Source organism: Musca domestica, unplaced genomic scaffold (genome assembly GCF_030504385.1).
Source record: "Musca domestica strain aabys unplaced genomic scaffold, Musca_domestica.polishedcontigs.V.1.1 1, whole genome shotgun sequence".
In the NCBI taxonomy this organism is placed as follows: Eukaryota; Metazoa; Arthropoda; class Insecta; order Diptera; family Muscidae; genus Musca; species Musca domestica.
This window is the reverse complement of record NW_026712114.1, coordinates 13,866,302-13,886,692: the sequence shown is the minus strand read 5'-3', so window position 1 is coordinate 13,886,692 and position 20,391 is coordinate 13,866,302. Positions and strand designations below refer to the sequence as shown.

General features: G+C 36.3%; 2 protein-coding genes across 3 annotated transcripts in view; both read left to right on the top strand.

Annotated features, from left to right (window-relative positions):
• LOC101900201 (pleckstrin homology-like domain family B member 1) overlaps nt 1-15,986 on the top strand; it is a 59,714-nt gene extending 43,728 nt beyond the window's left edge. For both annotated transcript variants that reach the window (XM_059119374.1, XM_005181984.4), the window contains 3 exons: nt 13,552-14,018; nt 14,082-14,214; nt 15,547-15,986. In XM_059119374.1, the coding sequence (XP_058975357.1) occupies nt 13,552-14,018; nt 14,082-14,214; nt 15,547-15,723 (777 nt within the window). In that variant the 3' untranslated portion in view covers nt 15,724-15,986. The remainder of the gene's footprint in view (nt 1-13,551; nt 14,019-14,081; nt 14,215-15,546) is intronic.
• A 1,950-nt stretch (nt 15,987-17,936) lies between these two features.
• Nucleotides 17,937-20,391, top strand: part of LOC105261727 (rho GTPase-activating protein 100F-like) — a 74,533-nt gene continuing 72,078 nt past the window's right edge. Inside the window, exon 1 of the mRNA XM_059119366.1 lies at nt 17,937-18,179. The gene's annotated coding sequence lies outside the window, so the exon portion shown is untranslated. The remainder of the gene's footprint in view (nt 18,180-20,391) is intronic.

Below are 20,391 nucleotides of genomic sequence, written 5' to 3'. Positions count from 1 at the left end.
ATTTTATTGAATGAAAGCAAAAATTGTCGGAAATAGCATCAAATTTTAGAATAAGTTTAGATTTGTTCGATTTGGTCACCTTTGGCACGAATTATAGCCTTCAAACGGCCAATGAAAGCGTCACACGCTGCCCGAATGTTGCTCTGCGATATTTTGGCCCATTCCCGGCGAAGCGCTTGATTAAGGTGATCGACACTTTGGCATTTTTTAGTGCCAACCTTGCTCTCCAAAATACTCCAGACACAATAGTCCAACGGATTGGTATCCGAAGATTTTGGTGGCCATGTACACTGGAAATGAAGCGAGGAACCTCAATATTATTATATTCTGCATTTATTCTGATGCCACGGATTAATACGAGCGGAGAGCGACCATCGGCTGTTATGGCGGCCCACACCATCACCATGGTCGGCGCTTGTGTTCTGGTGGCCAACCGAAGGTACACATTACGTGAACGATAATTTTGTTAGTTTACAAATTGCTGGACAACGAATGTTTTCTCATCGGAGAAAACCAAAATCATCAGTTCATCACTTTCGGTCAAGCGAAGCATCTCTTTATCTCTTTTGAGTCTATTTTCTTTCTGTTGCGGTGTAAGTTCTTGCTCTTTTTATACCCTCCACCATACTATGGAGGGTATATTAACTTTGTCATTCCGTTTGTAACTCCTCGAAATACTCATATCAGAGCCAACAAAGTATATATATTCTTGATCAGCGTAAAATTCTAAGTCGATTTAGCGATGTCCGTCTATCTGTCCGTCTGTCTGTCTGTCTGTCCGTCTGTCCGTCTGTCTGTCTGTCCGTCTGTCTGTCTGTCCGTCTGTCTGTCTGTCCGTCTGTTGTAATCACGCTATCTTTCGAATGAATTGTGATAGATGGCTAAAATTTTGCACACATGTTTATTTTTCCAGTAGGCAGGTTAAGTTCGTAAATGGGCCATGTAGGTCCATGTTTTCATATAGCCCCCATATAACGGTACCTCCCTATATTCGGTATTTTGATGATTTTAGCGACATTATTCACGGGAATTGTTTCAAATTTGGCATTTGAAGTTCAAAATGGATACTACACCATAAGACGGAAAATTGTCTGTGCAGGTCCACGTCTTCGTATAGCCCCCATATAACGGTACCTCCCGATATTCGGTATTTTGATGATTTTAGCGACATTATTCACGGGAATTGTTTCAAATTTGGTATTTGAAGTTCAAAATGGATACTGCACCCTAAGACAGAAAACTTTCTGTGCAGGTCCACGTCTTCATATAGTCCCCATATAACGGTACCTCCCTATATTCGGTATTTTGATGATTTTAGCAACATTATTCACCGGAATTGTTTCAAAATTGGAATTTGAAGTTCGTTATGGGAACTACAGTCTGTGACAGAAAATTGTCTGTGCGGGTCCAGGTTTTCGTATAGGCCCCATATATCAGTACCTCCCTATATTCGGTATTTTGACGATTTTAGGTACAATACCCACCGAAATTGTTTGAGATGTGGTATTTGAAGTTCGTTATGGATGCTACAGCCTGTAACAAAAAATTGTCTATGCTGGTCCAGGTCTTCGCACAGCTCCGATATAACGGCACCTCCTTATATACGATATTTTGATGATTTTAGCTACATTATTCACTGTTTATTTCAAGTTTCGAATTTGAATATGGTAATGGCTTATGACAAACAATGCCTATGTATGTCCACGTCGTATAGACCCCAATATAACGGCTATATTCGGTATTTTAAAAATTTTAAAAGAATTTTTTAAGGATTTTATTTTTTTAAAATTCCCAAATTCGTTGCAAATGGTGGAGGGAATTAAAAGTTCGGCCCGGCCGAACTTACTTCTTTTTAACTTGTTGAAATTCCAATGGCTTTACCCCGAACTCATTTTTCGGACACTGCGACACGGGTTTCGATCAAGTCGCTTCTTTACTTTTCGAACCATTTCTGCTGATATTGCTGTTTTTCCGTCCATTTCCTTGACGTCGGGCTACGCTACCAGTATCACGCTAACAGGCGATGGAATATTTGGACTAGTGGCTTAGAAATGGCAGCAGTCTGAAGTTGGTTGCAGTTTTTTCATCTCACTCTGTATATATAAACTACATTTATTCTACATTTAACTAATTTGTGTAGCGCCAAAAAGTATGTTTAAAAAAAACTACAATTTGTCAGCAACACTTTTGAATCCTCAGCTTATAACTTTTAATTTCACGTTTGTGGGATGATATTGATGCTATAATTTAACTTTAAATAAAGGAGAAACTCCGAGAACGAGTTATAATTTGCCAATGTATTTTGTCCAACCTCGGAGAGACTCCGAAGACGGGCTATGACCAATTCTCTTATATATCTTATACTTTTATTACGATCTAAAACAAAAATGTTGATAGAGTAAAATTTAAAAAAAAATACTTTTGAAAATACCTGAGAAACATACACAAAAATACATTAGTACCGGAAATACATACATTCCTAAATACGTAATTCGTAAAAAAATCAGCACAAGACTCGCCTACAAGGGATTTCCAAACAAAACAAACAATTCAATTCCGGGGAAAATTCAATTCGCATCATAAGATTTTGTCCATTGTGTCAAAATATTTTTTATTGTTATTGTGGTCTTTTTTGTGATAAACGTAAAAAGCATTAACAGCTGTACCATGTGATGTTTTTACCACAACTCCTCCTACATGCAAATTATTTTCCCAGTAAAAATCGCTTTTCCCTTTATGGCAAAAAAAATCGTTGGTCTTCTCCACAGTTCAACGGCATGGTACGATTTTAACAAAAAAAAAAAAATGTATAAAAATTGTTTATTTTTGTTGTTTCTTTTTGTTTTGTTCTTTTTTAATCAATGAATTAAATTGTTATTTATTTGTTGAAAGTGGGAAATGGGTATTTTTCTGACGTGTTTTTTTTTCTTGTGTCGGGGGGATGGATGTGAATAAATTTCCGATAGGGCAAATATGTTTTCCGGCAATTTAAAAAATGCGTTGAATATTTTCAAACAAATACGCTATATTGAGTATTTAAGTACTTAGTATTGGGTATGGGATTATATAGACGGTAAATCTCTAACAAATTTGTCCAGTCTGAACGTCATGGAGATGGGTTTCAGATTTTTGTTACCTTTTTCTAAAAAATCGCATTATTTGCACAACCCCTATTTGAGGAGTTTACGTAGTTAACGTCAGCTCTGTTTTTGTTGTTTTAAGTGTTAAATATTTATCCATCAATTTCTGAAGTGTATGACAGTCAAACTTTAATACTTTTTTCTACGTAATGGCTGTATTGGCCAAGGAATTAAATACCGATCAATCATTCCGCAAAACTATTATTTGTTATTATCAAAATCTAGTTCAGAGGCGTTGCATTAAAAGTGAAAGCTATTTTGGGAAAATCAACAGAACTTCAATAATTTATTAAAAATACCTTTTATGGATAAAAAGTCATGTATGGAATATATGACTCCTCAAGGAACATTCTACAGATGCCCTTTTAAGGGGGCTTCTGTAGAATATACAGGGTGAGATAAAAAAACTGCAACCAACTTCAGACTGCTGTTATTTCTAAGCCACCCGTCCGACAGCTCTTAAAATTAGTCCAGTGACGGCATTTTAATGAGAATTTTCCAGCAAAAAAAGTTATTAGTGATGGAATTCAAGCGTGATTGTGTGATTTGTTTATATTTGGCTGGAAAACCACAAGTGACTATCGTTAGAGCACCCCGCAATTAAATTATTTTTTTAAATCTTTTGTGTCTCGTACCATCGCTCGTTACCGTGATACTTTTAGAGTAGCCCGACGTCAAGGAAGCGGACGGAAGAAAACAGCAACATCAGCAGAAATGGTTCGAAAAGTAAAGAAGCGACTTGACCGAACCCCGGTTCCCGATGGCCGAAAATGGCTCGTGAGCTGAACATATCGCAACATTCCATTCGGCAAAAAAAGTGCAAGAACTTACACCGCAACAGAAAGAAAATAGCTTCAAAGGAGCTAAAGAGTTGCTTTGATGGTGTGGGCGCCATAACAGCCGACAGTCGCTCGTATTAATCGACCGTGGCATCAGAATAAATGCCGAATATTATCGCGAAAATATTCTGGAAGGTGTATTAAAGCGTTGGGCATGCAAACATTTTGGCCGCAGACCGGACTCAGCACCATCGCACTCAACACGCGCCACCCAAGAATGGTTACTAAATGACAATGCCCACCAAAATCTCCGGATGCCAATCAGTTGGACTATTGTGTCTAGAGTATTTTGAAAAGCAAGGTTGACACTAAAAAATACAAAAGTGTCGATCACCTCAAGCAAACGCTTCGCCGAGAATGAATCAAAATACTGCAGAGCAACATTTTGACGGTTTCATTGGCCGTTTGGAGGCCATAATTCGTGCCAAAGGTGACCAATTCGAACGAATCTAAACTTATTCTAAAATGTTTTTTGCTTTCAATCAGTAAAATTTAAAAAAATGTAAACATTATGGCGCTTGACTTTGTTGCAGTTTTTTCTTACCATGTATGTCCTCTTAAGGGGTCTTCTGTAGAATATACGTCCTCTTAAGAGGGCTTTTACATAATAGACGACCCCTTAAGATGGCTTCTATAAAATGGATGATCCTCTAAGGGGCTTCTATAAAATACTATAAAAATTGCCTTGGCAGTTTTTGAAGAAATGTTCTACAAAATTACACCATTATTGCCTTAGTAGTCCTTGGGGAAATTTTCTATAACAGTACATGCAGAAGAGCCCCAAACAGTCGTTGTAACCTCAGAGAACGCCCCCTTTTTTTCTCACACTACAATTAGTCACTATCCGATGAAAGTACTTAAGAATCCACCGTAATTAGCATGTGGAATATTAAATCGTGCACAGACACACACACACACAAACATCGAATCTACCACATTATTATCTTCACTTCATCATCTTGTAAATCGCGTGGTGTGTGAATCTGTTTCTCTGCATGTGTGTTCCCAATCTATCTGCAATTGGATCGAACGTACGTTCGTACCAACCAAATTAACCATAATTCAATGTTTACTACAAATTCAAGGTAAACATTTTGACGGGGCCAACAAATCGACGAAAATTTGGGCGGCGGCGGCATCGGACAATCAATTCGGAACAAAATTGTCTGCCATGGACGACGCAATTTTAGTTAAATATCGATGATCGTGGTGTTTGGATTGAAAAGCAATTTGCGTTTTCTTCATCGGCTTCATCGGCCACGGTTCAAGGATTTAATATTTTGTGGAAATTGTTTTGTTTCTTTTTTTTTTTTGTAATTCGTTCCATTTGGAAAAACAAGTGCAACTCAATAAACAATAACAAGAAGATCAACATCAAAAATGATTTGGATCACACACCTATCTCGCGGTCGTCCGCATGCCATGCGATACAGTTATCCACAGTTTGTGCATATTGTAAGACACGTTCTTAAAAAGTGAAAAATAAGAAATTAAAAAAATTGTTAAAAAAAAGACCCACAAATAAATGTTTTCAAAATGTTAATGCTGCTTATGTTGGTTGGTTTTGAAGACTCATAAAATAATTTTGAAAAAGTGCAATAATAGCTAAAAACATTCTAAATATATAAATAAATATGTTGTAAAATATCAATAAGTACTAAACTTACGAAAAAATATTCAAATTAATTTCTATTTTTTATAACAATTTCATAAAATATAAGCAGCCTATTTTTCATAATGTTTGGGCATTGGTGCGGGTGTCGAATATAATTGTCCACTTAGATTCTTCCTTGGTTTAAGAGAATATAGAAAAAATTATCCATAAAATGAAAGTGGCAGGTGATGATGATGCAAAAATAAGGACACATAGGGAACGATAAGAAAACCCATTAACATTTTATTATGATACTAAAATCTGGACTTTTTTTCTAAATAATGCACTATGAACTGCAGCAAGTTAAACCCGAAGTATCAGTCGATTTTGCCGACAGAAGTATACCCTCAGCCTATGTCAATTTATTAAAATATATTTTGACTCGCATTATAATTATTCAATATGTTGGTCCTTCATGAAGGAGGTAACGAAAGAGTGAACCAATATTGTCCATTTCGCATTTGGCCTAAGTGTGATATAAATACGACGTATCAGCTTGAAACTACATCAAATGCTTCCTACATTTTTTATGAGATGTTTGTATATATTTTTGCACAATGTTGAACTTTTGTGGGGAAGGTTTCAGAAAGGATGATCCGACATATTTACATTGGATCTCTTGTTGACATTGGAATACACGAAGTTTGAAGCTAATCGCTGAATTGTTTCGCATATTATTAGACTTATTATTATATAATATTATTTGACCCCTTGTGGGGGAGGTATCGGAAGGAGTGAGCCCATAAATCTCATATTCATATCAGATTTTGTGTTGGTAAACATATTGGGATATGCCTAGTTTGAAAAGAATTAGATGCTCATTTTGCATTGTATGAGGGTTATGGTTATTCAAATTTCTTGAGAGGGAGGTACCAGAAGGAGTTTTTTATGCACCTAACCAAGCACTGATACAACCCTTTAATTTGCAAAGGAATGCACGTGAGATAAAAAAACTGCAACAAAGTCAAACGCCATAATTTTTACATTTTTTTTAATCAAATTTTAGAATAAGTTTAGATTTGTTCGAATTGGTTGCCTTTGGCACGAATTATCGCCTTCAAACGGCCAATGAAACAGTCACACGTTGCCCGAATGTTTCTCTGCGGTATTTTGGCCCATTCCCTGCGAAGCACTTGCTTGAGGTGATCAACACTTTGGTATTTCTTAGTGCTAACCTTGCTTTCCAAAATACTCCAGACACAATAGTCCAACGTGTTGGTATCCGGAGATTTCGGTGGCCATTGTGCACTGAAAATGAAGCGAAGAACCTCATTTTGTAACCATTCTTAGGTGGCGCGGGCTGGGTGCAATGGTGCTGAGTCCTGTTGGAATGTCCAAAGTCTGCGGCCAAAATGTTTGCGTGCCCAATGCTTTAATGCACCCTCCAGAATATTTTCGCAATAATATTCGCCATTTATTCTGATACCATAGTCGATTAATACGAGCGGAGAGCGACCATCGGCTATTATGGCGGCCCACACCATCACCATGGCCGGCGCTTGAGTTCTGGTGGCCAACCGAAGGTGCACATTTTCAGCTGACCTCTTTGGCAAGTAAACACGATAATTTTGTTTCTTTACAAACTGCTGGACAACGAATGTTTTCTCATCGGAGAAAACTAAATTTGGCAGTTTATCACTTTCGGCCAAGCGAAGCAACTCTTTAGCTCTTTAGAGTCTATTTTCTTTGTGATGCGGTGTAAGTTCTTGCACTTTTTGAAATTTCAGTGGCTTTACCCCGAGTTCATTTTTCAATATTTACCGAATGGAATATAGCGACATGTTTAGCTCACGGGCCATTTTTCGGCCAATGCGACGCGGGTTTCGATTAAGTCACTTATTATCCATTTCAGCTCATGTTGCTGTTTTCTTCCGTCCACTTCCTTGACGTCGGGTTACGCTACCAGTATCACGGTGTCGAGCGATGGTACGAGACACAAAAGATTTATTCACATTTAAATGTTGGAGTGCTCTAACAATGATCACTTGTGGATTTCCAGCCAAATATAAAGAAATCACACTATCCACTTGAATACCATCACGAATAATTTTTTTTTCTGGAAAATTCTCAACAAATTGCTTTTGTACCCTTGTAAACAATATAATGAGCTGTCGGACGAGTGGCTTAGAAATGACAGTAGTCTGAAGTTGGGTGCAGTTTTTTTCATCTCACTCTGTATATCGAGAATTTTGACTCCCAGTCTTATTTTTCAAATAGAAGTACCTCACAAGCGTTCCCACATATAACAAAAGATTGGATATAAAAATCCATGTAAAACCCCTACTCTTTTAGCACTCTCGCACACGAACAATTTTTACTCTCGAGTAAAAAACTAACCAATTTTAGCTCTGGTTTGAGTATTCCATTGGTATCTTCTGCATTGAATTGGTTAAATGGAATTTTTTAATGTACTTTTTAGGTCCAGGAAAAATTAATTTAGCATTTAAATTCTGCAACAAAAAGTCACAGTTAATTTATCTAGCTTTTGCTAATTAATTTCAATTCAAACTTCATCTTCTGATTGCTTGTCATTTGGGTCTGGTTGGTTTGTTGATGATTTCTATGTTGCAAAAAAGAAAATGTTAATTTCTCATGAAGAAAATGTTGCTGGCAAAATGTATGTGTCTTTGCTGGCCGCTGAACAGCGGACACTCTCACCGAGGGAAATTCTTGACGACATTCATATCGAAAAATATGATGATGATGCTCTTAAGAACTGGATAAGTGTTGGTGATTTTCGTTGATAATTTAGTCTGTGACCAGAAAGTGTTCGTGGCGGTGGTCACATAAATTGTTCGCCGCTTCGAAATTGTTGGGTGTTTTTTTATCTGTCTTTGATTTCTTTCCCTCGTTGGTTTGTTCGAATTGTGGGTGGACAGTGTCTGATTGAAATTGTTGGTTGTCTGTTGTGTCTCTGTGTGTTACTTAACAGCAATGCCTCTTGCTCCTGTAATGCCCTCTTGGTTGAACTATGTAAAGAGGCGGCGACCAGAACAACATAATTGTAATCTTCATCAGCAGCAACAACAACAAAATTGTTGTCATCATCATCATCACCACATTATTATTTTAGTAAGTTCGGTCAATCTTAGATATTTGGACGGACAGAATGAAAATTGAATAGTTCATGTGCCAGTGAAAGTGTAACAAAGTCAAGTGGTCGTCTGGAATCTAATAAATAATAATCATCTTTGGGATGTTTTTGTGTGTTATTCAAATTGACAATTATTGAGTGCAAATTGTGTATATGTAGTGGAATTGGAATTTTTGCACAGAATGTCAAAGTATTTAGGTCATAATGTTTGTTTGTTTGTGTGTCTGTTGCTATTTATTTTGCGTAAAATATATTGGCAGTGAAAACAACACCGTTTCCTCGGAAATTTTTTTAATGATTGTGATGGATTATTGAGCATCCGATATAAGAAAGTGTGAATGGTTCTGAGAAAAAAAAAAAAAAAAAAACAATAGCTATTGGCTATTCCATCTAAGACATGTGAGAAAAAAAGAGCCGATCGAAACTGTCATGAATTACAGATAAAGGTCCTCTTTTGATAGAGTATCTTCTTAATAAGTTTAAGCTCTATGTGTGTTAAAGAAAAACCTTGTAAAAGACCAAACGGTATGGCTTGTACAAGACTGTGCTACATTCTTAAGGCAATTTGGTGCAAACAACTCCTACCAAGCATTTTATAATAGTTAAAATCATATTTAAAAATCCCTAGTTAGAGTTTGTATTGTTAGATGCAGTTTCGCTTTTATGGCCTCATCCGAACCTGACTAAATATTGAATTTTCGAAAAAATCTACTTGGCAAAAAAAACCAGTAAAGAAACTCTTAACGTCGGGCGGGGCCGACTTTATGATACCCTACACCACTTTGCTAATTTAGTAGAGCTGCGCATAACAATTAAAAGTTTTTATGGGAGAATTCCATCATACACACTATGATTTTAATTATAATTTAAAGTTCAAAAGACTAAATATGCCGAAGCATTTGTATCTTTTAAATTCGGACTTGTATTGCTCATTTGGTGCACAATTAATTTGAAATCGGATAATGATATCCAAATCGGAACCGATCTATAAAATTTGGCAAAGATATTTCTGAGCTGTATTTGATATATTTCCTCAAATATTGTTGTTACAGAGTGCATATTACGGCTGCGGAGGATAAAAATAACAAATCGGATGAAAAATATATATGAGACCTATAGCTATATCTGAACCGATTCAGATCAACTTTGGCATACTTATTTTCAGGTCCAATCTGATCGTACGTGCAAAATTCCATACTATTCCGACTGATATTACACGTTTGGTGCACAATAAAAGGCAAATCGGACGAAGATATATATGGGAGCTATATCTAAATTTTGACCGATTATCTCCAATTTCAATAGGGTTCGTCTTTGGGCCAAACAAATGATTTGTGCGAAATTTCATCTGGATAGGGCAATAAATGCGAACTGTACTTTGTTTACAAAAATACATGGACAGACGGACGGACGGACATGCATAAATCGACTCAGAATGTGATTCTAGGCAGATCATCAAAAGGAACTATGGGTCTATCTCGTTTCCTTTTGCCTGTTACAGACAAATGCACAAAGACATAATACCCTGACCACCTTGTGGTGTAGTGTATAAAAACGAAAATACGTGTGGAGATTACTCCAAAAATATCATTGTGTGCCTTAAAATTTATATATATATCTACCCCTTCATATATACGATATACGATATTACAGGGTGAGATAAAAAACAAACAACAAAGTCAAAAGTTTTTTGCATTTTTTTCAAATTTTATTGAATGAAAGCAAAAAATTTCGGAAATAGCATCTACGTGTTTAGATTTGCTCGAATTGGTTACCTTTGGCACGAATTGTGGCCTTCAAACGGCCAATGAAACCGTCACACGCTGCCCGAATGTTGCACTGCGGTGTTTTGGTCCATTCCCGGAGAAGCGCTTGCTTGAGGTGATCGATACTTTGGTATTTTTTAGTGCCAACCTTTCTTTCCAAAATACTCCAGACACAATAGTCCAACGGATTGGTATCCGAAACGATCACGTATCTAGTACAGACAAGTAAAAAAGCAGTATGTTCGGCCGGGCCGAACTTTGAATACCCTCCACCATTTGGAACGAATTAGAAAATTTTCAAAAAAATAAAATCCATTAAAAATTCTTTTAAAATCTTTAAAATATCTAATATAAGAAGGTGCCAATATGCGGGGATATACGATACTGTGGACCTACAAAGACAAATCTATGTCTGCGTGTAAAGTACTCACAAGGAACTCCTTGTGTGGATTTTCAAAATACCGAATATAGCGGGGTATCGTTATATGGGAGCTATACGTTATCGTTAACCTATATAGAGATTTCTATGTCGGGGGGTAAAGTGCTCACAAAGAACCCCTTGTGTACAAAGAACCCTTTGGACCATTCCGTTGAAAAATATGGCTAAAAACATCAAAATACCGAATATCGGGGGTACCGTTATATGAGGGCTATACGATATCGTGGACCTATATAGATACTTCTCTGCCGAGGTATAAAATACCCACAAGGAACTCCTTGTGTGGATTTTCAGACAATTCCGATGAAAAATGTGGGTAAAATCATAAAAATACCGAATATCGGGGGGTACCGTTATATGGGGGATATACGATATCGTGGACCTGTATAGACAATTCTCTCTCAGGGGGTGAAGTACTCACAAGGAACTACTTGTGGGGATTTTAGACAATTCCATTGAAAAGTGTGGCTAACATCATCAAAATACCGAATATCGGGGGGTACAGTTATATGGGGGATATACGATATCGTGGACATATATAGACAATTCTTTTTGAAGGGGTAAAATGTCCACAAGGGACTCCTTTTGTGGAATTTCAGACAATACCATTGAAAAATATGGCTGAAATCATCAAAATACCGAATATCGGGGGTACCGTTATATGGGGGCTATACGATATCTTGGACCGATATAGCCCATCTTCGAACTTGACCTGCCTGCAGAGAAAAGAGAGATCTGTGCAAAATTTTAGCTTCCTATTTTAATTAGTTTAGACTGTAGCGTGGTTACAACAGACGGACAGACGGACGGACAGGGCGAAATCGTCTTAGAATTTTACGCTGATACGCAAGAATATATACTTTGTTGGGTCTAAAATGATTATTTCGATGAGTTACAAACGGAATGACGAACTTAATATACCCTCCATACTTTTTTTGGTGGAGGGTATAAAATCATTCTTATGGAGTACATTTTACGACTGTATGGGACCAAAATATCAAATATCGTGTGAAACATATATATATATGGGAGTTATAGCTATATAAGAACCAATTTGCACCCAATTTTGACACACTTGCTATTGGGCTGAATTCGTCGCACAATAAAATTGAAATCGTATGAAGATATACATGGGAGATTTATCTAAATTTGGGCCGTTAACCACCAATTTCAATAAAAATTCATCCAAATGATTTGTGGAAAATTTCATTTTCGTCTAAAGAGACATGGGGTCTAAAACGTTCATTTCATAAAATAATAAAACATAAAAGGCGTAGCTTCAGTCAGGCCATTAGGAAAATGAGATACTTGAAAATGACATAGTCGATATAAACAATTTTAGAATCCCATGTTGTAGAACTGCAAATCTCCGTTAATTCGATAGAAAATTATAATAAAAGGTGCTCAAACCAAATGTATAAGTGCTCACTCCAAATGACTTTTCATAAGTGCTACATTGAAGAAGGTTAACAATTAACCGAAATCCATGCAGACGAATAACCGGGGGTACCCTTATACCAAAAACATTGACCTCTTTTGACCATTAAAAGCTTCTCATACCAAATTATTACAATTACATTGAAAATCTTGATAAACCCCACAGAAGATCAAAAATCGGAAGTTCATGTTTTATGGGACTATGCCAAAACAAGACCCCACCTTGGGAAATATACATAATAGGTATTAAATATTCCACACATCGTCACACATAATGAAGCCAAAACGTGAGCTGAATAGCTCCTTTTTTGAAGCTTGATCTATGTTCAGAACAAAGATTATAACAAACAAGGAAATTAAAACAGGCGGGAAGACAAACATAACTTAAAATTTTACGACTTAAAGTCAAAAATTCTACTTCGTCAAGTGCTACCTCCTGTGACCAAACCCCTGAGTAACACCTGTTCATATAGTAAATACGTTACAAAAGACTTTTCTATTCAATGTCCATGCTTCAGTGAAACGTATTTAGAAACATAATTCGTAATATAAATTATTTTAGCTACCCACGCCTTAAAAATGAATAATTATTTATAGTTATATGGAAAAGCTCGCCTATCAGTCTCTAAACAGTCCAAATTAAATATTTTTGGGAAAACTGCAATCAAATGTCTCACCGGTCGAATTAACACCTTAAAAATAACAAATCTTGTCGAGTTATGAAATATATATAACCAAACTTATACGCTACCTCGACGCACATCTTAAATTAAATAGGAAACTGTTGAACCTGTGACAATATTTCACAAAAAGTTCCAGTCCAATTTCCTCCAAGACTCACAATGTTTATGTTTTTCTTTGCGCTCCAATGCATTTTAATTTTCCGAGAAAAAAGGACAGGAAAAATGTTTCGTTTGAAAACAGTGTAAAATGTGCATGTTATTTCAGTTGTTGTTGCTATTGTTTATTTTATTTTTTTTTTGTCAAATTTATTGCCAGATATTAGTGGGCGGGCGTTTAGGATGGTATGCTGAGTACGTTTGTTTGTTATTAATAAATATCGCCACTTGGTTGAAAAAACACATGCAAAAAAAGAAAAATTAACCTTTAATTATTTTTAGCCTTATACTTCTAATAATAACTTTCCCCTTTTCTTTATTTATCTTTCTCTAATTTTCTTAGCAACGTCACTCACAGCCTGAATTTGAAACGAATCATTTGCATTCGGAACCAGCAAAACGTCACAGTACCTCCTCGCGACCGCTATCCGAAGCGAACTCTGAGTTGAGTTGTGAATTGTTAACAACAAATCAAACAAGCAAATCGAATATTGAACTATCCACCTTTAATGGATCTAATAACAATAATAGCAATGCTAATACAGACAGTAACACTGCCAAACGACCGGAGAGTCTCAACTCAACTGATGCGAACAGCAGCAGCCAGCAATTAAGGGGAGATCAATCGCCAAAAGAGGGAGGCAGCAGTAGTGAACGTAAACGTTCTGCTTTACCCAAACATCAGAGACCCCTAACAAGATATCTGCCAATATTTTCACCAGATTTAGATTTGCGGCAACATATCGAATCTGCGGGTCATCAAATCGACTTGTGTCCACACGTCTTTGTTGATTCTCACACGTGTAGGGGGTAAGTTAAACATCAGCAAATTATTTAAAAGTTTATTTATTAATTTTTTTTCTAATTTACCAGTTACCTTCATAAATTGGGTGCCACTTTTCATGGCTGGTCGAAACGTTGGTTTGTTTTAGATCGCACGCGTAATGCTTTTATTTACTATTCCGATAAATTGGAGAGGAAACCTCGTGGAGGTGCTTATTTTTCGGTAAGTTCTTCAGAAGACATAAAACCTTTAATAAATTTTCTGTATTACAAATGACCTTCAAAATAGCTTCTAATTAAAAGTAGGAATTATTCATAGGGCTTCCAAAGGATTGAACACCCGTTAAAGACTCTGAAGTGCCCTCTTTATAGACAAGTGAGAGGTTTTGATTAAGGATTTAAGTTCACCTATAGAATAGAAGAATGGCTTCTCTGAAAAAAATGTCTTCTAGTCTTTGGAAGTCCTTTCAAAGGCATTATCGTCTATAAAAACTGCAAAAGGCTTCTTCTATTGCATAAAAGCCTTTTTAAGGGTATTTCTTTCTACAGAAGTTGTCTTACAAGTATTTTATTCTATGGAAGCCCTCTAAGGGTTTTTATAGGATCATAGACCCATAGAGTGCTGCTATAGAATAGAAGATCCTCTTGATGGAAAATAAAAGAGTAGTCAAGTATAAAGTAGTTTTTGGATTGGATGGATAGGGTGCTACCGTGGCAGTCTTTCAAAACATCATATGTTGAATAAAACTTGGAGTGTCGGGAAGGACCTACACGATATGGAAACGGAAATCCAATTTTATAAGAGAAAGCCTCTGGATCAAATAGCCTTTTAGGCAGATCTGAGTAACATTTACATTCTCGCAGTACCGTCAGGCACACAAAACCTACCCAACTCACTCCTGAAGGTGTTTGGTTAGAACTTGTTAAAGTAGTTTAGTTTTCAATTTTGAATTAGAACCAGACAAGCAAAAAGTAACGCGACTCAACACATATGGCCGTTACAGCAACAACATCCCTTAAGAGGACTTCCGTAGAACAGAAGGTCCCTTAGGCGGTTTCATAGAGTAGCATACCCTTACGGGGTTTTCTTTAGTGTAGGATACCAGGCTAGAAGGCTTCTCTAAATGACAATACATATCAAAAGGTCTCTATAACACTATGTAACACAACCAATATTTTTTCAAAGAAATCCAATAGGTTTTGAAAGTATAACTAAAAGTAGAAAACGCAGCGTTTTGAAATCGATGGGAAAATATGGCCAAGACCCTCGCAATAACTAAAATCAGTTGGTATCTTTATCTATTGCCTAAGACACTATATGCCTACATTGCACGAATCCAAAGGAATCTTAATCCGAATATTTCCATAAATGTGGAAGAGGAGGGAACTTAGGTTATTTTGCAATTAAATCTTTGAAAACACCGAATCTCTTAAAGCCTCTTTAATTTGGTAAAATCTAGATTTAGAATATTCACATTGTTTTTATGCTTTATATTGTTTTCCTTTGTTAAAACAATTTATCAATTTATTCTTCCCGTTTTCTTTTTCGCTCCAGACCATCGAAGAAGTCTATTTGGATCATTTAAATATCTCAAAGAGTGGCCGACCCCACTGCACATTCATTGTTAAAACTAAAAAACGCAGCTATCAACTACTGGCAGCCTCAGATGCTGCGGCTAGAATATGGATTGATGCCATAATAACTGGAGCTCAAGGCAAATTAGACTATTAGTAGTTTTATCCTTAATGTTAGCTATTAAGTTATTTTTTAAGCATCATTTAAAAAAATGTTCTACCAAAGGAGATGGTTCATATGGATCATTATGAAAGCATAGATTTTAGATTAATATATTTTTTATATTTGTATTTTACATCCGTAGATGTATACAACCAAGGTTTTAAAAAAATAACTTTTTTACACATACACAACGTAACAAATAAATGTAAATAGTTCTTAAGTACTTGATAAGAAATAATAAATAACAAAATAAAATATTTTTTAAATATGATTTTATTTCTCTCCAAAAAAATTGTTTGTTTGCTTATATGAATCATATAGGCAATAGATGGCGTTCGGGCAGATTACTTTTGAGTGCTGTGAGATGTATTTCATATTTCCTATGCGCTCTGAAATAGGCTTTGCATTGTATTTGAAAAAGGCGTGCTGGATATTGGTTAAGTGGCTGTGTGAACATGCTATAAACATAGACTAAAGAATATACAGGGTGAGATGAAACCAACTGCAACCAACTTCAGACTGCTGTCATTTATAAGCCACTCATCCAACAGCTGTTAAAATTATTCCAGTGACAGCTCATTATATTGTTTACAAGCGTAAAAAAGCATTTTGGTGAGAATTTTCCAGAAAAAAAATTATTCGTGATGGAATTCAAGCGTGATAGTGTGAGCACTCCAGCATTTAAATGTAAATAAATCTATTGTGTCTCGTACCATCGCTCGTTACCAAGATACTGGTAGCGTAGCCCGACGTCAAGAAGTGGATGGAAGAAAACTGCAACATCAGCAGAAATGGTTCGAAAAGTAAAGAAGAGACTTGATCGAAACCCGAGTCGCAGTGGCCGCAAAAAGGCACGTGAACTGAACATATCGCAATATTCCATTCGTCATACATTGAAAAATGAGCTCGGGGTAAAGCCATTGAAATTTCAAAAAGTCCAAGAACTTACACCGCAACAGAAAGAAAATGGATTCAAAAGAGCTAAAGAGTTGCTTCGCTTGGCCGAAAGTGTTGAACTGCCGAATTTGGTTTTCTCCGATGAGAAAACATTCCTTGTCCAGCAGTTTGTAAACAGACAAAATTATGGTTTTTACTTGCCAAAGAGGTCAGCTGAAAATGTGCCCCTTCGGTTGGCCAACAGAACTCAAGCGCCGGCCATGGTGATGGTGTGGGCCGCCATAACAGCCGATGGTCGCTCTCCGCTCGTATTAATCGACCGTCGCATCAGAATAAATGCCGAATATTATCGCGAAAATATTCTGGAGGATGTATTAAAGTCTTGGGCACGCAAACATTTTGGGCGCAGACCTTGGACATTCCAACAGGACTCAGCACGCGCCATCCAAAAATGGTTACAAAATGAGGTTCCTCGCTTCATTTCCAGCGCACAATGACCATCAAAAAATCAATCTGTTGGACTATTGAGTCTGGGGAATTTTGGAAACCAAGGTTGGCACTAAAAAATACCAAAGTGTCGATTACCTTCGGTAAGCGCTTCGCCGGGAATGGGCCAAAATACAGCAGAGCAACATTCGGGCAGCGTGTGACGGTTTCATAGGCCGCTTGAAGGCCATAATTCGTGCCAAAGGTGACCAATTCGAACAAATCTAAACATATTCTAAAATTTCCAAAAATTTTTTGCTATTTCCAAAATTTTTTGCTTTCATTCAATAAAAATTAAAAAAAAAATAAAAATTATGGCGTTTGACTTTATTGCAGTTTTTTATCTCACCCTGTATAGATCAATACATAAAGACTCTCGCCGTTTATTATTGAAACAATACAAATCAGAAGATAGGGACGACCCAAGTGTCAGTGGCAAATCGAGTGGATTCGTCATACAAATACACACTTGGCCGCACACAAATTCTTGTTTGTTGCGACATCTGTTAGCAACCGATATAGAAAGCTTTCGCCGTCCATATTTTCATTAGCTTAAGACGCCACTTGTTTTGAGGTGATTGTCTTTACTAATTTTCTTAAAGCATTTGGCCACTGCAAAGCTTTGTTATCCCTCCATTCATTAAGCAAAAAGACCGGTAAATACATACAAAAGAGAAATCTACTGACACATTTAAGAGAACAAACATTCTCTCTCACAACAAAAGAAACCCGTGAGAGAGTGTGTCATCCAAACGGCCTAACTGAATGCGCCTAATAGACTGCTTTGCAAAATTTGTATTCGCATTATACTGTTTCGCCTCGAATCGATTGCTTGCTTCGCGGTTGCAATGCAACACGCGCGTGGCACCATTACATTATTGGGAAATTGTTAAAATTTTATATACAACCAACTAACCATACAACAACAGCAGCAGCAGCTACAACAACAACATAAACCACTTAATATGTGAGTGTGTAAAAAACGGGTGAAAGAGTGTGTGAAATTTTGTGTGTGAATAACTCTGACACGGGTGTGTTTGTGATTGTGCACTGTGCTAGAAATTGGAGTGAGTACTGCTGGAGGAGTGCGTAACAAAGTGTGTGTGCGTATTCACCAAATGAAGAAAAAATGCTTAAAAAATTACCAAAGAAAACCCTCGGAAAGTAAAAAAAAATGATAATAAAATCTAAAAATGTTAAAGAAATCCTAAAAATTAAATAAATTTTTTCTAACCCAAACGTCCTGATTTAAAAAAAAAAAAATGAAAATTTTAACGTTTCTTTTTGCTCATGGCTATGGACCTGGTGTATTGTGTGTTAATAATCGATTAGATTTTATTCCTTTTTCGAGTGATGATGAATGAAAATTTTTCTACTGGTGCTGAAAAACGATGTATAAAAAATTCGTACAATTCTATATACATACATACTAGTAAAGTGCAGTTCCATCTCTATATATAAGCATTTATATACATATGTATGTGCCCAAAAGAAGATACGCATACATTGATTGATATGAGTTTGCCTGAAAGTGTGCGACTCGTTGCTCTACGAGAGAGGGAGTGTAGGCAACTGGCCAGAGTGAAAATAAAGGGTTTTTGTTGGTGTATACTTTTTGGGGCAAGCTAGCTAGCAAAGCAAAGACAAACGAAAAAAAACCCAAGAATTGCACTTCAGTGAAACTGGAATTTGGTTGGAATGGATAGAAAAATCCTATTTACTGTTATTCTTTTATTCTGTTTACTGCCCAACAGCAGTAGCTGCAGCTCTGGTATTTTTGTTTCTTTTTTAATATTTTCTGTTAACTAAAAAGTGAATTAACTTCCTGTGATATTGTGCTTCAAAAAAAAAAAAAAAAAAAAAAAAAAACAAGAATCAAGAAATGAAAACTATGTCGCTCTCTTACTCTCACTCTCTTTACACGGCGACTAATGACTCTTAGTTGGATGAGGGTTCTGTTTTTCCTCTTGTTGTTGAATTCTTCGGCTCAGCTCAGTCATCATCATCTATATAAACTTCATCATGACCATTGTAATTATCACAGAGTGCCTTCGTCGTTTTTACCCCGAAGCGTAAAGTTGTTCCAAATTCATACTGATTTAGAGTAGAGTAAACTTTCGTATTGTTAGTGTGCCTATTTTGTTCTATGTGTGCGGCGTGTGTCCGTGCATGCTTGTGGTGCTTGTTGGTGGTGGTTGATGCGTTTATTCATTTGTTAATGGATATTTCTGCACTACGTTACCGACACTTCGAATAAGAATCTTTTCTCTCTCTCTTAGTAAAGTTGTGTGTGCCCGACAGAGATGTCAAGCATAACATTAAGTTAAAAATCACTAGAGAATTAACGTCAAAAAATGTTTGTGAATTGGAGAAGAAATATATAGTTTTGCACAGAGAATTTAATTGGTTCATGTTGTCTGTCATAGTAAAATATTGATTGACATTGTTCCGTAGCTAGATCGACAATTGTTTCGGATTTCAAATGCCAGATGGTTTCTTACAAACAGAATTATATGCTTCTGAACGGTATTCTTACCCAAAAATTTTAAATACAATAGAAGTGGACGATCACATGACGGTAAATTTACTTCTAATTCTCTTCTTCATAGGGATAACCAATATTTATTGGCATTTTCTACGATTTTTTTTAATTTTGTATTTGGTCAAAGATAACACTTACATTCCCAAATAACGCCCTACACTACGTACAAAAATATTCATCTTCCCCACTATGGTAAACTGTTTTAAACTCCCGTATTCCCCAAATACACACCGTCCATATCTTCAAAGCGACCAAGTAATTCTTTCAAATTAAACTTTTATATGTGATACAAAATTCTAAATTCAATTATCCAGAAAAAAATTAAAATATATTTTCCACCAAATTCCAAATAGCGCCTAATTACTAGTAATTCTGGTATTCCTGCAATTTAATACATCTTTGAATGTGTGTATTGGATCAGGTCATGACTAAATTAAATGCCTTCCTGATTAAAATTAAAAAAAAAAACGCCACATTGGCATCTCTGTTATGGAGTTAATGTGTGTGAGAGATAAAAAAAATGGGAGCACATCACAAAAAGAGCGAGAGGGAGAACAGCAAAAACTATGTTCTCAGTGCATTTGTAGTATGAAAACGGGATATTTTATTATACTGAAATTCTTCAAACTCAAACAAAGTGGAGTTAGTTGTCTCACTTCCTCTCATTGAGGGCAAATGACAAAAAGAAAACGGAAAACAGACAACAGTTATGAGATAAGGCATTGCCAGCAATAAAA